At 36.8% G+C, this 17,521-nt stretch overlaps 1 protein-coding gene across 1 annotated transcript; it reads left to right on the forward strand.

The window, feature by feature from the left end:
- Window positions 1–5,756: 5,756 nt before the first annotated feature.
- LOC107713783 (uncharacterized) lies at window positions 5,757–10,485 on the forward strand. The gene is made up of 2 exons (XM_016519395.1): window positions 5,757–6,081; window positions 9,402–10,485. Exons 1-2 carry the CDS (start codon window positions 6,076–6,078, stop codon window positions 10,389–10,391), a joined length of 996 nt encoding a protein of 331 aa, XP_016374881.1. The 5' UTR covers window positions 5,757–6,075; the 3' UTR covers window positions 10,392–10,485.
- Window positions 10,486–17,521: the final 7,036 nt, after the last annotated feature.

Here is a 17,521-nt window from a genome sequence, read left to right on the forward strand (position 1 = left end):
ACAGCATGTTGAAAAAAGAAGTGTAATAATGGGAGTAGTAATTGGCCAGATTTTCATAATAATATCTAATATTTCATAAGAATATTGATATATAATTTGTTTTCCTATTCAATTATTTTGTCTCCCAAAATGTGTAATAAACATGCTTTTAGTCCTGGTGTCCTCTACAGTGGACATGTATGAAATTATGTCCAGTTTCATAACAGAAGGTCATATGTTGATTTGAAACCCCGTAACATTTTCCTGAGATGTTGATTTATGACAAACAATTAGAAAATTAATCAGATTGAAATTATAATTACAAAATATTATCATATTTCCATAAGGATGTACAATTTTATCACTAAATTAATGTCAGCCATTTTTAAAGCCCAAGGAAAGGGAGTGGTCATGGTGAAACATCCAATCATGTGGCATCTCTGCAAAGCCCTGAATGTGCTCTGTTCAGGACATCCAAACTTACAACTGTGACATGTGAGGTCTCAGAGAAATTCACTAAAATATAATGTCCACTACAGAGGCAAAAACTCCAAATTTGTTTTCCTATTCAATTATTTTGTCTCCCAAAATGTATAATAAACATGCTTTTAGTCCTGGTGTCCTCTACAGTGGACATGTATGAAATTATGTCCAGTTTCATAACAGAAGGTCATATGTTGATTTGAAACCCCGTAACATTTTCCTGAGATGTTGATTTATGACAAACAATTAGAAAATTAATCAGATTGAAATTATAATTACAAAATATTATCATATTTCCATAAGGATGTACAATTGTATCACTAAATTAATGTCAGCCATTTTTAAAGCCCAAGGAAAGGGAGTGGTCATGGTGAAACATCCAATCATGTGGCATCTCTGCAAAGCCCTGAATGTGCTCTGTTCAGGACATCCAAACTTACAACTGTGACATGTGAGGTCTCAGAGAAATTCACTAAAATATAATGTCCACTACAGAGGCAAAAACTCCACAGCTGGGTCTCAGGAGGTTAATGCCGATAAACATTGATATCTGACACGCTGAGAACATCTAGTGGATTGAAACAGCACTGCAGTCTGTATTTGGAAGAATTTCACCAGCTTGTCTGCCTCATCCTGCTGCTAAACAATTACTAAACAATATTCCAGCACACTTTTCTAACTGTACCTGGACTTTAGAGAACACATGTGATGCAGAATGACAACACTAATGATAGTGTCATTATTATTTGTTTGGTTGAACAAACTGTGTCATTAAAACCGACCTCAAAGATAGAAGAGAATCAGATAGACCTTTATAAAGTTTCAGACCTTATATGAACATTAACTGCAAACTAAACATAACTGCCAGTTAAATTCATTATAGACCCTGTTTGTATTCATGTGTTTGTTTTATTTTTATTAAAGATATAAACAAATATATGATATGATTAACTAGATTATTTTGAACCTGAACAAATCTAAAGGATACCCTTATTTTAAACTTCAAAAGGAAATCAGTGAAATACAGTGATAAGCGGAGTTTCAAGCACACCGGTAAACACTGCTTTAAGAACACAGTCAAGACAAATTAGCAATTTTGGGCCCTATGAAAGAATATGGGGTTGGGCCCCTACCGCACCAAACATTATTCTAATTTTATAGCAATAGTTTGGACAGGACCCTTTTCTATTCTAACACAACAATGCCTCTGTGTATAAGGCAAGGTAAAAAAAAAATAATAATAAAAAAGATTGATTCGGTCAGTGTGGAAGAATTTGACTGGTCTACAGAAAGCCAAAACCTGTTCATTAGAAGGGGGGGGTCCAATACTTTTGGCAATATAGTGTACAAGCCAACCTAGCTATTCAAAACCTGTGTCTGCAATTCAATGATATTGACCTATTACTTTTGCTGTTGCTTTTGACCACTAGGTATCAGTAACGTAATTCATTCAGAACCTGTTTTGTGGACATAGACTTTCTGTACCACACTATTCTGCTGATATGGAAAGAGTTTGACTACTTAATCAGTTATATTAATAGAAATGCTTCACTGGGGCAAACAAAAAAATCCATAGCAGCATTTCCAGCAGTATCCAACATTTCTCAATCATGATCTTACACAGCTATTGTTTTTAGGTCAAACTCGATTTGTGAAAACTTTCCCAAACGCAGTTTATCGCGTGTCTTTGTTTCTCTTTGCACTGCTCTTTTTTTCTTCTGTCATAATGTCATACGTTGCTGTTCCAGTGAATAATGGTTTTCCAAGCCATTAGATAAATCATACACGGCTCTAATAGACTATTGTGATTTGTGTAATCTTTCACAATATAAAGGTTTGGTTGTTTTACCTTACCTTTTATGAGTCCTTGGCTTCTATTTTCTGTACAGGCTAACAGCGACGGCCACCGATCAAGAGATAGAGTTTTATATGAAAAAATGGCTCCATCTTGCATGCGACCGAGACGGAGGGAGGAGAAAACAAGAAAAACGAAGGAGTGTCCAAGACACCTATATGTCAGTTACATTGTGTTTTTACTATATGTGTGTAATAATTTGTATTATACCATGGTCTGTCTGAATACTTGATTCCGATTGGCTCTAAGGTGTGCATTAAAACCATTGGTAACACTTTACAAGGTTTCATTGGTTAAAATTAGTTTACTACTTTAGTTAACACGAACTAAGGATTTTTCTAGAGCATTTATTAATCTTAGTTAATGTTAATTACAATGTTTATTAATACATTATTAAAATCAAAAGTTGAATTTAACATTAGTTAATGCACTGTGAACTAATATGAACAAAAAATGATCGACTGTATTTTTATCTAACATTAACAAAGTTGAATAAATACTGTAAAGGGGGAGTCAGACCAAAAGACATAGGGACTAGGTTTGCCCAGACAAGATCTTTCTTGAATGCACGCTCGCATTCATTTTCAGATCATGCTACCCTTGCTAGATGGTGAAAAAGTTACATTACCTTACATGCACCTTTAACAATAACAAAAAATAAGTACAATAATTACAATTTCCTGTAATTATATTTTGTTTAAGGGATTTTGTTTAATTTGGCTTTTAAATTGTTTTGTGTATGTGTGTGTGTGTGTGTCTTCAACGCCATTGTATTATCTGCATTCTGTTACTGAGTCAACTGTTTTTTTTTCATTTGTGTGTTCATTAAAGGCCTGCAAGATTGCCATGACGCTGATGGGCCCAGTCAAGGAGGTCAATAATCCTATACGTTTGGATTGTTCCTGTTGCTAAGGTTCTGTAGTGTTCACTTCTGCATTGTCAGACAAGTTAGTTTTTTTTGGATAAGCTAACATATTCACAGCTACTGAAAATATTTTTTGTTTTTATTTAGTTTCTACAATATTTTCTATACACCTATTTTGTTTATTGTTCTGTTTCTGTTTTTTCATGTTTAGATTGCTTCCCAGTTTTGGAAATGTAATCATGCAATGGGTTTTTTATTGGCAATGTTAATAAATGATGCATTTTGTTCAGAAATGTGTTTGGATCATCTGTTCAGAATCAGAATCAGAATCAGAAGAGCTTTATTACCAAGTATGTTTACACACACAAGGAATTTGACTTGACGACAGGAGCTTCCAGTGTAGAAGAAAGTACAAACATAGTGCAGACATACATGATAGTGCAGACATACATAGGAATAACACAGTAGGGATGTAATATAACACTAATATAATAAAAAAAGAAAAATTGAATAATGTACTATATACAGAAATAGAAGTATAGGAAAAAATGTAATTGTTTAGATAAATGTACATATATGTTTATTAGTGTGCAGATATGTTATTTACAAAGTGTGCAGTTTAATATAAATATACTATGTTAGTTGTGATGGACGATGTATAATTATGAAAGATTAATTGTTCAGACTGAATATAGCTTGTGGGAAAAAACTGTTCTTGTGCCTGACTGTTCTGGTGGTCAGTGCTCTGTAGCGCCGACCAGAAGGCAACAGTTCGAAGAGAGAGTGGGCTGGGTGTGAGGGGTCCAAGGTGATTTTTGTAGCCCTTTTTTCTCACTCTGGAGATGTAAAGATCTTGGAGGCTGGGCAGAGGGACACCAATAATCCTCTCAGCAGTCCTGACTGTCCGTTGTAGTCTCTTGATGTCTGATTTGGTTGCTGAACCAAACCAGACAGTTATGGATGAACACAGGACAGACTCAATGATAGCAGAGTAGAACTGTTTCAGCAGCTCCTGTGGCAGGTTGAAGGCCCACATTAGGGTCAGGTGTGGTTTATGTGGTTTGTTGTTGGGTTACATGTGTCATTGCTAAGGCTTCCTTGAGACCCAAATATGGCAATCAGGAGAGGGCCGTATAATTGCCATACTTCCACGTGGTATGTGGGCCAGAGCAAGGTGTCGGATCTGGACCAGAATTAAAATGAACTGTTACCCAGATTTGGGCCAGTCCAACTTTATTTGTTTTGTTCTTGGCTGACATGTGGTATTGATATGGTTTCCTTGTGGCCCAAATCTGGGAAATGGGAGCAGACCACCCAAGTGCCATCATTCCTCACGGTATGTACATCACTATTCTGATCTGTGGTAACTTTCAGATGTAAGTACGGGTCAGCTGACCTTTTCCCTGGGTCATTAACATCACTATTCTGATCTGTGAAAGCTTTCACAGGTCAGTTTGGGTCAGGTAAACCTTCTTCCCATTGACAACTTTATGGCGGAGGGCAGCAGATTTTCCTCAAGAATTTGATAGTATTTTTCCCCATCCATTTTTCTTCTATCCTGACAAGTGCTCCAGTCCCTGCTGCAGAGAAATCATAGCAGAAAATTAGCACCTCAGCTGACCCGTAGTGAACTGTGACAGTTTCCACAGATCAGAATAGTGATGTTAGTGACTGAACCGTTATCTGACCATAACTGCACTGTGAAAGTTTTCACAAATCAAAATAGTGATGTAAATGAATCAAGGAAGGGTTAACTGACCAACACTGCACTGTGAAACTTTTGCAAATCAGAATATTGAAGCCAATTACTCAAGGAAAGGTACAACAACCAAAACTTTATTGTCAAACAAAGTGTACAATTGTATATGTGTATTATAGGCTACACAAAACGGGGGGCAGAGCAAAGAGAAACACTGCCACGCGATAAACTGCGTTTGGGAAAGTTTTCACAAATCGAGCTCGACCTAAAACAATGTTTTTGTATTCCAGCAGTCTGCGTGTTTATTGGTAACAGATGTTAAACATGAAGAACGCCTTTCTTTCACATTCCTTACTAGCGGACTTACCAAGGGGTTTACGGACAAGAGCTTTGCTGTGAAAAAATTCACAGATCAAGCTGGTGAATATGACACCGGTTTCATTCCTCTAAGTGTCCAACTTTTGGAGCTATAGGCATTATAAAATTGAGAGCCGCTACGAAAAAAACCTGATTTCGGCCCGAAGGACAGCGTCACCTGAATTCACAAATCATGGAGAACGACACTCGGTATTATTGTCTTGTCTATGACAGCGCACTGTGTATTTATAGCCAAAGGAAATCTGAATATCACACCGCAAACTATCTTTACTGTGGTCTAAAAAACGTACCATGAATTATGATCCGATGGTGGCTGAAGATAAAGAAAATGACTCACGGTCACATAATGACGCACAGCCTATTAGGACACAGATTTCTAAGAAATGACTTGTACAGACTGTGCATGACCTTTTGTTCTTGCTAAGTTTTAGAGAATCTGCCTAAATATACTTTCACATGTGTGTACAAAAAAAGCAGTCAAGATGAGCTGATCTCTCTTTGGCTGTGTTAGAACACATTTTAGTCTGTTGCCTATATTTAGTAAAGCTTGTTTTGTGATACATTATTTTGCTTCATTTACTCTTTATCAGTTTTATATTTATTTGTGTGAGCTAAGAACGAAACTTAAAATTGTTTCCTGTGTAATTTCGTAAGATAAGTGAGGGAAGATAAGTTTCGTTTGTAAAGAATCAGCCCTCACAGACGTGGCAGCTTTCAGATGGAAAACCTTTAAAAACCAGCAGAGGAAAGATCTCAGTCTTCACAAGACACAGCGGAAGAACAGCACACTTTTCTGGAGAACATAGACATCTAACTATGGCAGTAAGTATAGGCAAATCTTTACATTCGACATCAAACTCCTGATGAACAAAAATCAACATCATACAGTGAGCACCAAGATGTGCTGAATATGTAAGGAATAATTGACTCCGGGCCGTTGAATTATTAGAAAAATAATGCACACCCGATGCTCGGACGGCGGTAAAGTTAGTTTGATGTTTGACATTCATTAGACATTCGGGGTTTTTTGCCAATTAAACTCTTTCCAGCTTTTATGTTTTGAGCCCAAACTAACTCAGATAGACATAAATATATGCCCTTTATGTTGCACAAGGCTTAATTTCTAGGAATTAAAAAATAATAATTAACCATTTAAATGAATTAAACAATTTAACTGCAATAATATAAATCCATTAAACGACAACACCATTTGATCTAAAGGTATCAAACCAACTGTAAAATATTCAGAATATTATTCCCTATAATGCACACGGCTTGTTTTTCAGACACCTTTATCTCAAACTGTGTCAGAGTTTAATTCATTTAAGTGGGTACAGTATAATAAACGTGAAAAATATGGTTTCAGTGCTATATATAAAAACAGTAAAGGCATAATCTGAAAAAACAAGCCGTGTGCATTATAGGGAATAATATTCTGAATATTTTACAGTTGGTTTGATACCTTTAGATCAAATGGTGTTGTCGTTTAATGGATTTATATTATTGCATACATTAAAAGTTGTAAAATTATTATAAAAAACATAAAATTGTAATGTGGTGTAGTGGTGCCTGGAGAAGTGGGTATATTTAGTTCACCCCAAAATGGGCCAGTAGTATTTGCATATTGTCACTTAACTTCTGCTGCTTGACTTCACGGAGTAAGAATCATTATGAAATAAAAATTTGCCACAGAAGAGGTGCAGATTTTGCAATAATTTAAAAAAAATAGACTGCAGCAATTAACATTTTGTCAGAACCTCTAGTACATTACATGCTATTTTGTTTAGTTGTCTGTTCGTATGAGAATAATGTCGTGACTATCAATTTATCCAGAATTGATCCCCCCATCCCCACCACCTGCTGCGATATCAAATAGGACCACAGGGAAACGCCAAAAGACCACTAAACCTGCTGTCTTGATCTTACTGTACATGCTACTATACGCAGTGTTGGGGGTAATATATTACAAGGAATGCCAGTTACGTAATCAGATTACTTTTTTCAAGTAACTAGTAAAGTAACGCATTACTTTTTAATTTACAAGAGAATATCTGAGTTACATTTTCAATTTATTGACTGACAGCTCTCCTGTCCCCATGAGTTTTCTCTGTATTAGAGCTGTTTTTACTGTTTGAACGCATTCGTTTACTGGATCCTTGGACTGAAATGTTTACAGGAGTTTACTGGTTTTTAAGCTATTGTTTTCGTTGTAATGTACTGATTCAAATTAGTAATCAATAATTAACTATTATTTTACCACTCTGCGCGCATCCCCTGACATGCTCTCGCGCATGAAGAAGCAGCATCTCTGTCTGTCGGCAATCAGCATCCTCTCTGACTGACGGAGCGGGCGCAATCATCAAACTTATTTCAAAGGAAGCGGTGCCACGGTCCTGACCGCATCACTGTCTTTACTGGGTGTTTTTAGGGAATATTTGTATTTTTTACATGCGATTGGATTAGCTATTCGTGTGGTGGACTGTCATGATTTTGCCTAATGCAGGACACTAATGAATGATGCACATCATTTAGAAGTGGGTATACGCAAAGCCGACTGACAAAGAAGTCGCTGTATTATGGAGGGCCAAACCTGCAAAAACAATAAATACACAAATAAATAAATAAATATGCAAATAAATAAATAAATGTGTGTATAAATACACAAATTCTTGTTTAAATACTTTAAATAATAGTTGGTTGTGTTACTGTAATTAATTTTCCTCAAATGCTATTGAAGTTAGAAAAGTGTATACCAATGTCATATGTAACTTTAGAGAGAGACCCTAGATTTGCGAATATCCGTTTGTAAAGTCACAGATACTGTACGGACAATACAGCTCAGTTTTTTATGTATCTTGCTCTGTTAACCGGAAAAAGTGACTTTACGTAGGCCATACTGGATTTACACCATGCATTTCCTGTCAGCGGGAAAGCCGCGCCCCCAGCTATCACAAGACCCGACCAAGTCCGTGGTTGACACCCTCTCATTAGCATGTTGTGCAGAGGAAAAATAAATGTGGAACTACATTCAGAAATAAATGAGTGATCAAAGGAAAATAAATAGGATGAGTTTAGCATTTCCTTAAACATTTTCCATTTGCCCACTAATTTATTTTATTTATTTGCCTACTTTAATCACACGTTTAATTATTTCTATATCTATTTAAACAAGAATTTGTGTATTTATACACACATTTATTTATTTATTTGTGTATTTATTTATTTATTGTTTTTGCATGTTTCGTCCTCCGTACCGTATACCTGCGTAGGCTACACCCTCCACTACACCACTGGGCTAACTGATAAAATCATCAGGGCAGCGCTGACAACACCTTTTTGTGCAAACTGCGTGACCGTATTGTGCGTGTGCGAGCACGTGTGATTGCAGTAATTCCTGAGTGCTGTATAGGTACTGTATAGGTACGTTATTACAGTAACTATGCAAAGTGATATGGAGCTGTAATGCGGTCAAGAGAGCTGCCTGGAACTACATTCGCCGTGCGTTTCCCTGAAAATAATTGCACACCTCAGAACGTTCGTCAGCCAATCAGATTCAAGCATTCAACGGCCGCGTAGTATAAATTGCTTTTAATGCACCTAGCTGTCATAGTATTGTAGCTTTTTGATAAAATGTGAATATGAAAATGGCTTATGTTCATTTAAACACAGTTTACAACAAAATATATTTTAAAAATGTACTATTTTGTACATGCTCTTGATTTTTTAATTATTGTAGGTACACAAATGACAGTTTGCAGCTTGTTTAGACTTCATTTATATTTACAGAATTCACCTTAACATTTTGCTTAGAAAAAAAAACATACAAAAAGGGATGTAATGTTTGTAAATGATTAACCATTGTGTTTACTGTACTGTATGACGGTGCCAAGTACGCTCTGCATGACACTTTAGTACATACTTCATTACTCCATACACCATTATTGCTGATACTATTGCTATAATTCTCCTTAAATGTGCTTTACTTTGTGTCTCCTGTAGGACTGTTCAGTGTTTGGTTTCCATACAGGATGCACATAGTGTGTATTTGTGAAGTTAGAAGTGAACTGTCATTTCATTTCACTTTATATGCGAATATGACTAAAACAAAACATACCTCAACTAACTGTACTTTATCTTCCCAGGCAGACTTCAGCCCCCAAAAAAATGCTCGAAAAGCAAAGCCACACGTCTGTAAAAAAGAGCACATTGCAATAAAAGATCTGAAGACAAAAGATGAGATAAAACATCGACATATGAATAAAACATATCTTCCGAAAGACATCCCTGATTATCCTTCTCCTGTTGAATTTCACATCACAGAAGTAGCTCATGTCACTAACAAGACGAGCCTGGAAGACATCTGGAAGTCAGAGGGATTCATGGGTCTTGATGAAGATTCGTTTTCATGGTGGAGCCTGAAGATTAATGAAGCGGATATAAGAGCAGCTGAGGAGCGTTACCTCGAGAAATTGTTCCCAGAGATAACCAAAGAACAAAAAAGAGCTCATCCGCCGTTCCTGAGTGAATTCACCACATCACCCTTGTTCCTGAACGAATTCTCACGCTACGGTAACTTCCGCTTCACCTTTCCTCTGACTGAGCTGATGGAAGCCTACAAGAAGCAGAAGTGTGAGGGTCAAGAGCCAGTTCTCCGGATCTACGGGACCAAACTGTTCAAGCAGGAGATTGAGTATGTTGTTCTCGTTCACAGCCCTCTGGTTAATACGCTGTTCAGTCAATTTCCAAAGCTAACACACAGCCCATGGGTTGCTTATGATGGACATCAAATCATCTGGAGAGCCCAAGCCATTTGTGAAACTCACAACTTCCAACTGGCAATCAGTGGAGACACAGCAGTGGCAGAACCCATGTATTCACATCAGTTTTATGTGTGGGATCATGTTAGCCTTGTCTTTTACGCCGAAGACGTCCTGACCTTCCCTAAAAGAAGGCTTAAGGCAAGCCTCAGTTGTTGTGATCTGGATCCAAATGTATACCTTTCAAATGGAGAAAACTGCTCTTCACTTGCTGAAGCTGAGGAATTAATTGAAAGATTGCCAGAAGATGAATCTGAAAAAGAAGATGAAAAAGAAGAAGATAAATCAGTGGAGGTGAAAATGGAAAAGGACTAAAGGAGTGCAAGTTCTGTAAGAACTTTTACAGTTTGGTGTATTTGTATGGTTTTGCCCTTTGTTAAAAATAGCTTAAATAAGATAAACAAATAAATAAAAGGTGGGGGTGATTTTTAACTTATATTTGTTACTTGTCATTGAGAGGCTATAATGAGTAAAAAAAAAAAAACTTTGAAACTGTCTGAATATTGCATGATGTGGTTGAATATTATTAGTTTTTTTCCAAACTTAAAATGCTCTCCGTCGTTCTTTCACTGATCTGGGCTGCGTTTCCCAAAAGCATCGTAAGCCTAAGTGGATCGTAGACTTATTGCCTCCAATGCTCTCTCTGATTAACTTACCTTACCATGCTTTTGAGAAACGCACCCCTGCTCATTGTTTTAGAGTCTCACAAAGATTACAATTAAGCTTTTACTTTGTATCGTTGTGCTGCCAATTACCCAGCATGCCTTGCGACTTCTGCCTGTGTATTGATAATTGTGCCAATAAACCATATGGTGAAATACAGAATGTGAACCTGACTCACTTGGTTGTGATCAGCAGCAGTTTCACAGGGTTGACTGATCACGTTTCCAGACCCTGTTCCAGCACATTGACTGAAGCCTCCAGCGCCTCCTGCAGGAAACATGACAAAACTACACCTTCTGAAGAACCTGTGACATGAGAATAATGAGCTCACAAGAACTAACCACAAACACAGGCCGAGTGTAGATCCGGTGGATGCTGCATTTGTAGAAGGCTAGCGTTCCAAGCAGACATTAGCTGGGATGTACATTTTGACAAAAAAAAAAAAAAGGAAAAACGTGAGACTACAGACGTTTTCCTATATATACAGTAATAATTTGATAGGAATACAATGTAATCAGGGCCGCCCCACGCCTTTATGGGGCCCTAAGCAGAATTTTATTTGGGGGCATTTATTTGATTTCATGCTGAGCCAGAGACAGACGCGCTCACATTTAAATAGACATTTCAATTAAGTACTAGCAAAAAAAGAAGAAAAAAAAGGTTTACCACGGAAAGCGGCAATAATAATCCTTTCAATTAAAATATGACATATGTTTTATTCCTATCAAATACACATTGTGTAGGTAAATATAAAGTTTACTTTGTTTTTCTCCCAGTTCACTGGCCACTTACTTTCATGTATTTCAGGAGAAACGGGTGAATTGCGTGATGTTTATTTTGTATTATTGCTTAATGTACATAACAAGACAGGGAACAACCAACAATGTAAGACACTTCCATTGAGACAAACACAGAGTTTACATTAAAGAAGAAGAAGAAGAAAAAATTATATATATATATATAAATAAATAAACACAAGGAGCAAGGATGAAAACATGGTTTTCAATCCTGGTCCTGACGACCCAATGCTCTGCACATGTTGTACGTCTCTCTTATCTAACACACTCAGTTAATGGAGCTGCCTCCTAATGAGCTGATGATCTGAATCAAGTAAGGGGGAAAGAAAATGTGCAGAGTGGTGGGTCTCCAGGAAGGGTATATTATTGCTCACATTACTGTGCCAGATAGTGAATTCATTGGCACAACAGTACAGACTCCAGGATTTGTCATTGTATCCAAACCAGCAATCACTCACTCCTTTCCTCCTGATGTCTTTATATGACACTACTATTTCAGCACCCTTCCCACTCCATTCAGCCTCCCAGTAACAGCGTCCAGTCAGACTCTCAACACACAGAACCTGCTCACAGCTATCAAATCTCTCTGGATGATCAGGATACGGCTGCGGTTCTGTCACATGTATAATCTTCCTCTTCTCATCAGACAACACAAGTTGAGTGTGTGCTGTGTTTGGTGTGTGTGAATGTGTGTCAGAGAAAAGACCTACATTTTCTCAGTCCTGGTGTGATTCTTAAATGTTCTCCATTGTCCACACTAGAAAGAGACAAATAGAAACTATGAGAAATTATTGATTATTAAAAGTCTAATAAACTTATATCTACTGTCCAAACTTCTACAGTGAAATATTATGACAATCGACTTACAAATTGGCCAAAACATATTTTTATTAAGTCTGTTGTTTTGCACATGTTTCTGTGAGGGGTAGGTTTAGGGGTAGGATTTGGGTTAGGCTATAGAAAATATCATTAACCTGTTATAAAATCAGTGGACGTCTATGCAATGTACTTAATAATATAGTCAAACAAACATGAGTGTGTGAGTGTGGTAAACAATACTGATATTTCAAATCACTAAAACAAACATGCCCCTACCCCCAAAAGGATCCCGCCCCTATTTTAATCGACTTGCAGTAGATCAGGCAAGTGTCCTTGCTTGATTGCTGATCGTAAGCCTTCTTTTAAATGTTTAATTCCGCAGACATTTTCTTTTTTTCTGCCGTCTGTCTCTTTCGGTAGTCGTTCTGCTAATGTCCGTCCTGTGCACTGAGCGCTCTCTCCTCCCCCTCATGAGTAGACACCTCCAAAGACACATCAGCTCAAAAAGCCAACAGCACCCATAACTTAGTGAGGATAAATTCAAGACCAGGTGACTAAACACAAAATAAATTGTTCAAACAGTTCAAAAACTCTCAAAATATCAACATTATTTCGACCAAGGTATAAATTTAAAGGAGGGATAAGCGAGTTCTGGTAAACAATACTGATATTTCAAATCACTAAAACAAACATGCCCCTACCCCCAAAAGGATCCCACCCCTATTTTAATCGACTTGCAGTAGAGCAGGTAATTGTCATTGTACAAGTACAACGAAATTGAAATGCAATCATTTGGGTGCATGATCTAATAAAATAAATCTAAAATAAAATAAATAAATCTAATAAATAATAAATAACAGGAACTAAAATAAAAACACACCATACCATACACAAGACATGTCACATTCAGCAGACAGTTACACGACTCATATTCAGCATTGCACATGATGTTCTGTTTAAGTTATTCCAGTATTTAAAATAGATATGGTGGGTAGACACGCCCCTCACTGCTGATTGGCTACAAGTGTGTTTTGGTACTCGGTTCGACACACTTTTCAAAAGCGTTTTTCAAATATTGCTTACCAAAACTGAATTAAATTGAATTGAATTAAATGTCTTTATTGTCATTGTACAAGTACAACGAAATTGAAATGCAATCATTTGGGTGCATGATCTAATAAAATAAATCTAAAATAAAATAAATAAATCTAATAAATAATAAATAACAGGAACTAAAATAAAAACACACCATACCATACACAAGACATGTCACATTCAGCAGACAGTTACACGACTCATATTCAGCATTGCACATGATGTTCTGTTTAAGTTATTCCAGTATTTAAAATAGATATGGCTTTGGCATAGAAACTATTCTTTAGTCTGTTCATTCGAGTTTTCAGTATCTTCTACCGTCTGCCCGAAGGTAACAATTCAAAACGAAAATTACCTGGGTGGGATGGGTCCATGGGTCCTCATCCATGGACCCAAAAGGTGGCCATCAAACACTGATTTGATTTGTTTTTATGTTAATTAATAAAATATATATTTTTAAGAAGTCTTCACTTTACAGCAAGTGCCGGAAATGTTCACACAGTACTGTATGTGTATACATATAACTAATAAAATAAAATAAATAAATCTAATAAATAATAAATAACAGGAACTAAAATAAAAACACACCGTACCATACACAAGATGTCACATTCAGTAGACAGTTACACGACTCATATTCAGCATTGCACATGATGTTCTGTTTTCCATGGACCCAAAAGGTGGCCATCAAATACTGATTGGATTTGATTTTATGTTAATTAATAAAATATATATTTTAAGACGTCTTCACTTTACAGCAAGTGCCGGAAATGTTCACACAGTACTGTATGTGTATACATATAACACCCAACACTGATTATCAATATTAGTGATCTTGTGTAAAATCCTGTTACTGCCCCACGTACTTGAGTATCTGCAGATTATAGTTTGAGAAGATTAAATAAGACACTAAGAAGTGTCAGTGCTAAAATTAGGAAAACTACACTGTAAAAAAATCCTGTTAATTTACAGTAAAATAATGTACTGTTAATTTTACAGTTATTTGCCATAATCTACATTACAGTATGTTGTTGTAAAAATACCATGAACTAAATTAAAACTCAAGTCAATTCATTTCATTTGCAGAAACCGGCTGCCTTAAACTGGCTGACTGACATTTAAACTAATAAACTAATATATATAAACTATATGAGCATATTATTCCCATTAACTTATTTCATTTGAATTCACTAAAAAAGAATATTACTTAAAGTAAAAATAACCAAATAAAACAAAATCATTAAAACTAGAAACATCAAGAAAAATATCTTGCAGATAACTGCTAGCTAACAACAGCATGTGCATTTAAAATTATGTAAGAGATTCTCACTGTATCAGCAACTACACCATTTCTGCCTTTAAATAAAGCAACATACAGCATAGCATCAGTGTTTCTCAGCTCATCACTGACTGAATCACAGGCTCTACTCTTCAGCACAATGGAGACCCACAAAACTCAGACAACAGAAACGCTTTAAATCCCAACAAAATGTTAAACACCAACAGATCTCTTCTTTTGTTTCTTGTGAAAAAAACACATTAAATACCACTTCAGTCCAACATTTACAATTAAATTTTTTCATTAACTTTGACTAACACTTTAGTGAAATTAACTTGTTTTGTTTAATAAATTTGACTGTTAGGTTTTACAGTACATTGCTGTTTTTTCTTCTTCTTGATTTTACGGTAATCTACTTGCAACAGAGTTGACAGTAAATTACTGTTTTTCTACAGTCTGTTGCCATAAATTACTTTACAGTTTAATATTGTAAAAATATGTTTCACGAGTCACGTGGGGGCAGCGACCAAGATGGCAGCATGTTTGAGATCTTCGTGCCACTCAGGAGTTAATTTACTCTAATCGCTTATAATCCTACAAGTTTACGTGATCATATGCTCACCGCAGATAGTTAAGAAGTCAGTGCATTAAGAATTCTGAAAAAGAGCACAAAAAGTTATGGCTACGTCAAGATATTTTAAAGCTACAAGCCGTCCTTCCACACGGAAAGTCCCGGCACACGAAATTGAGGACGATACTTCAGACACGCCCAGCAGCCCTAAAGATTCGAATGAAAGCCTCAACTGTCAAGCCAGAAACTGTTCGTGGAAGTTTCTAAAATGAGCTCTACACTGTTTCAACTATTAAACAAACCAGGCAGAACTGAAAACAACGGTAACGGCTATTCAGGAGAGATTGGGAGAAGCAGAGGAGCGTATCGCTCATCTAGAAGATTATTCGGAGAGACTGGTGAATGACAGCAGTGCCAGGAAAAAACAAGTGGATGTGTTATGGAACCGTGTAAAAACTCTCGAAAACCAGAGCAGACGAAATAACGTAAGGCTGGTGGGCCTTAAAGAGACTTACGGTGCTAATGGGACTTTGTTGACTTGCATACAGAGGATTCTGAAGGAGGGCCTCGAGTTAGACACAGGCGGAGAGTTCGAGATCGAAAGAGTGCATCGGCAGCTGACTTCCATGCCGAATTCAGATCAGCCCCCGAGACCGGTTCTGATCCGCTTCTTAAGGCAGTCTGCAAGAGATAAGGTGATCAACGTGGTGAAAGGGAAGCGGGGAGTTGTCTGGGAGGACTCTTGCCTTTCGTTGTTTCCAGATATGTCGAAAGAACTCTCTGCTCTGAGGAAGACTTTCACCCCGGCGAAACGGAGACTGCGGGAACTCGACGTGAGATATTCACTCACCTTTCCAGCAACACTACGTTTCAAGTGGAACGGGAAGAATGAGAGCTTCACTAACGCGGAGGCAGCTGAAATATTTATTAATGAACATTGTCACTGAGGAGCATGTGCAACAAATTAAGGTGGGCCTATGTATTTCATGAACATTTAAACTCAGTTATTTGGGAATGTAGATACTGAATGATAACTCCCAAGTGGCCAAGAAGACAGCGTGCACAGGAGCTGCGATTTTTTCTTTTTTGTTTCTGTTTTTTTCCCTCTTTCCCCATTCTTCATGGTGAAGAAAAGTGGATGCCTGGAAAAGAGGGATGGGGAGTTGTCGGACCGTGTTCTGTTTATTTTTGTATACGGTATTGTTCACATGTTTCAAAGTTCAGAGAGTTTGAAAGGTTAAGTTTTGAAAAACTAAAATTAGGAAGGTTTTGGTTAACGGCATTTTTTCATATACTGGGGTCTCAGAGTTCTACGTTGTTAATAGAGGATAAATTGTTAAAGGTGGGCACAGACTTAGGAGAATAGACAATAAGATAGCAATGAAAAAACACCTTTTTCTCTCACAGTCATAAAACGTATTCAAGGGTTAATTTTTTTCTTAGTATCAAGCATTTTGACTGCTCAAGTAGTTAAAAGCAACTTTTTACAGTGATACTCTTGTTGATCAATTAATGTGCCTGGTTTAATGTCCCTGTTAATGCCTATGATTTCTATCAGCTATTACAACAGTGTTGGTTATTAATTATTCATGTTTCAGAGAATTGTTCTCTTAGGTAGTTTTTGCAGCAGTGTATTTATAATGAATGTAATGAATGTTAACGTGGAAGTTTATCCAGGCACTTATTTTACTAACTGTGCTCATTGAAATCATAGATTCTAAGATTTCCTAATGTAGGCTACCAAGGAAAGGTCAAAAGGATTTGAACATCATGAAGTTAGGTCTGCAGTTTATACTACGAATAAACACATAAAAATACTTTTAATTTTACAATTTGGAGAAGATCTGGTGTATTAAAGCTGTATTAGATAAATTAATAAGCATGTTTTAAGCAAAATTAAAAAAGGCAAAAAGTGTAGACATCTAGACTTTTTTAAGCCATTTGATTAAAAAGTTACACATGGAAAAATAAGTGCAATTAGTTAGCTGTTGGAACCAGGAATGCCCTCTTTGGATAGTGTGTTAAATTTAACAAGTTCTGAGCATTTGTGATATCCAAGATCAAATCTGACAAACCTCAGTATCTGCAGCTGACAGTTTGGACTCTTCACTCCATCAGAGAGCAGCTTCACTCCTGAATCCTGCAGGTCATTGTTACTCAGATCCAGCTCTCTCAGGACACAGTTTGAGGATTGTAGAGCTGATGACACAATTTCACAATC

Source organism: Sinocyclocheilus rhinocerous, unplaced genomic scaffold (genome assembly GCF_001515625.1).
Source record: "Sinocyclocheilus rhinocerous isolate Xijiao unplaced genomic scaffold, SAMN03320098_v1.1 scaffold1861, whole genome shotgun sequence".
NCBI lineage: Eukaryota > Metazoa > Chordata > Actinopteri > Cypriniformes > Cyprinidae > Sinocyclocheilus > Sinocyclocheilus rhinocerous.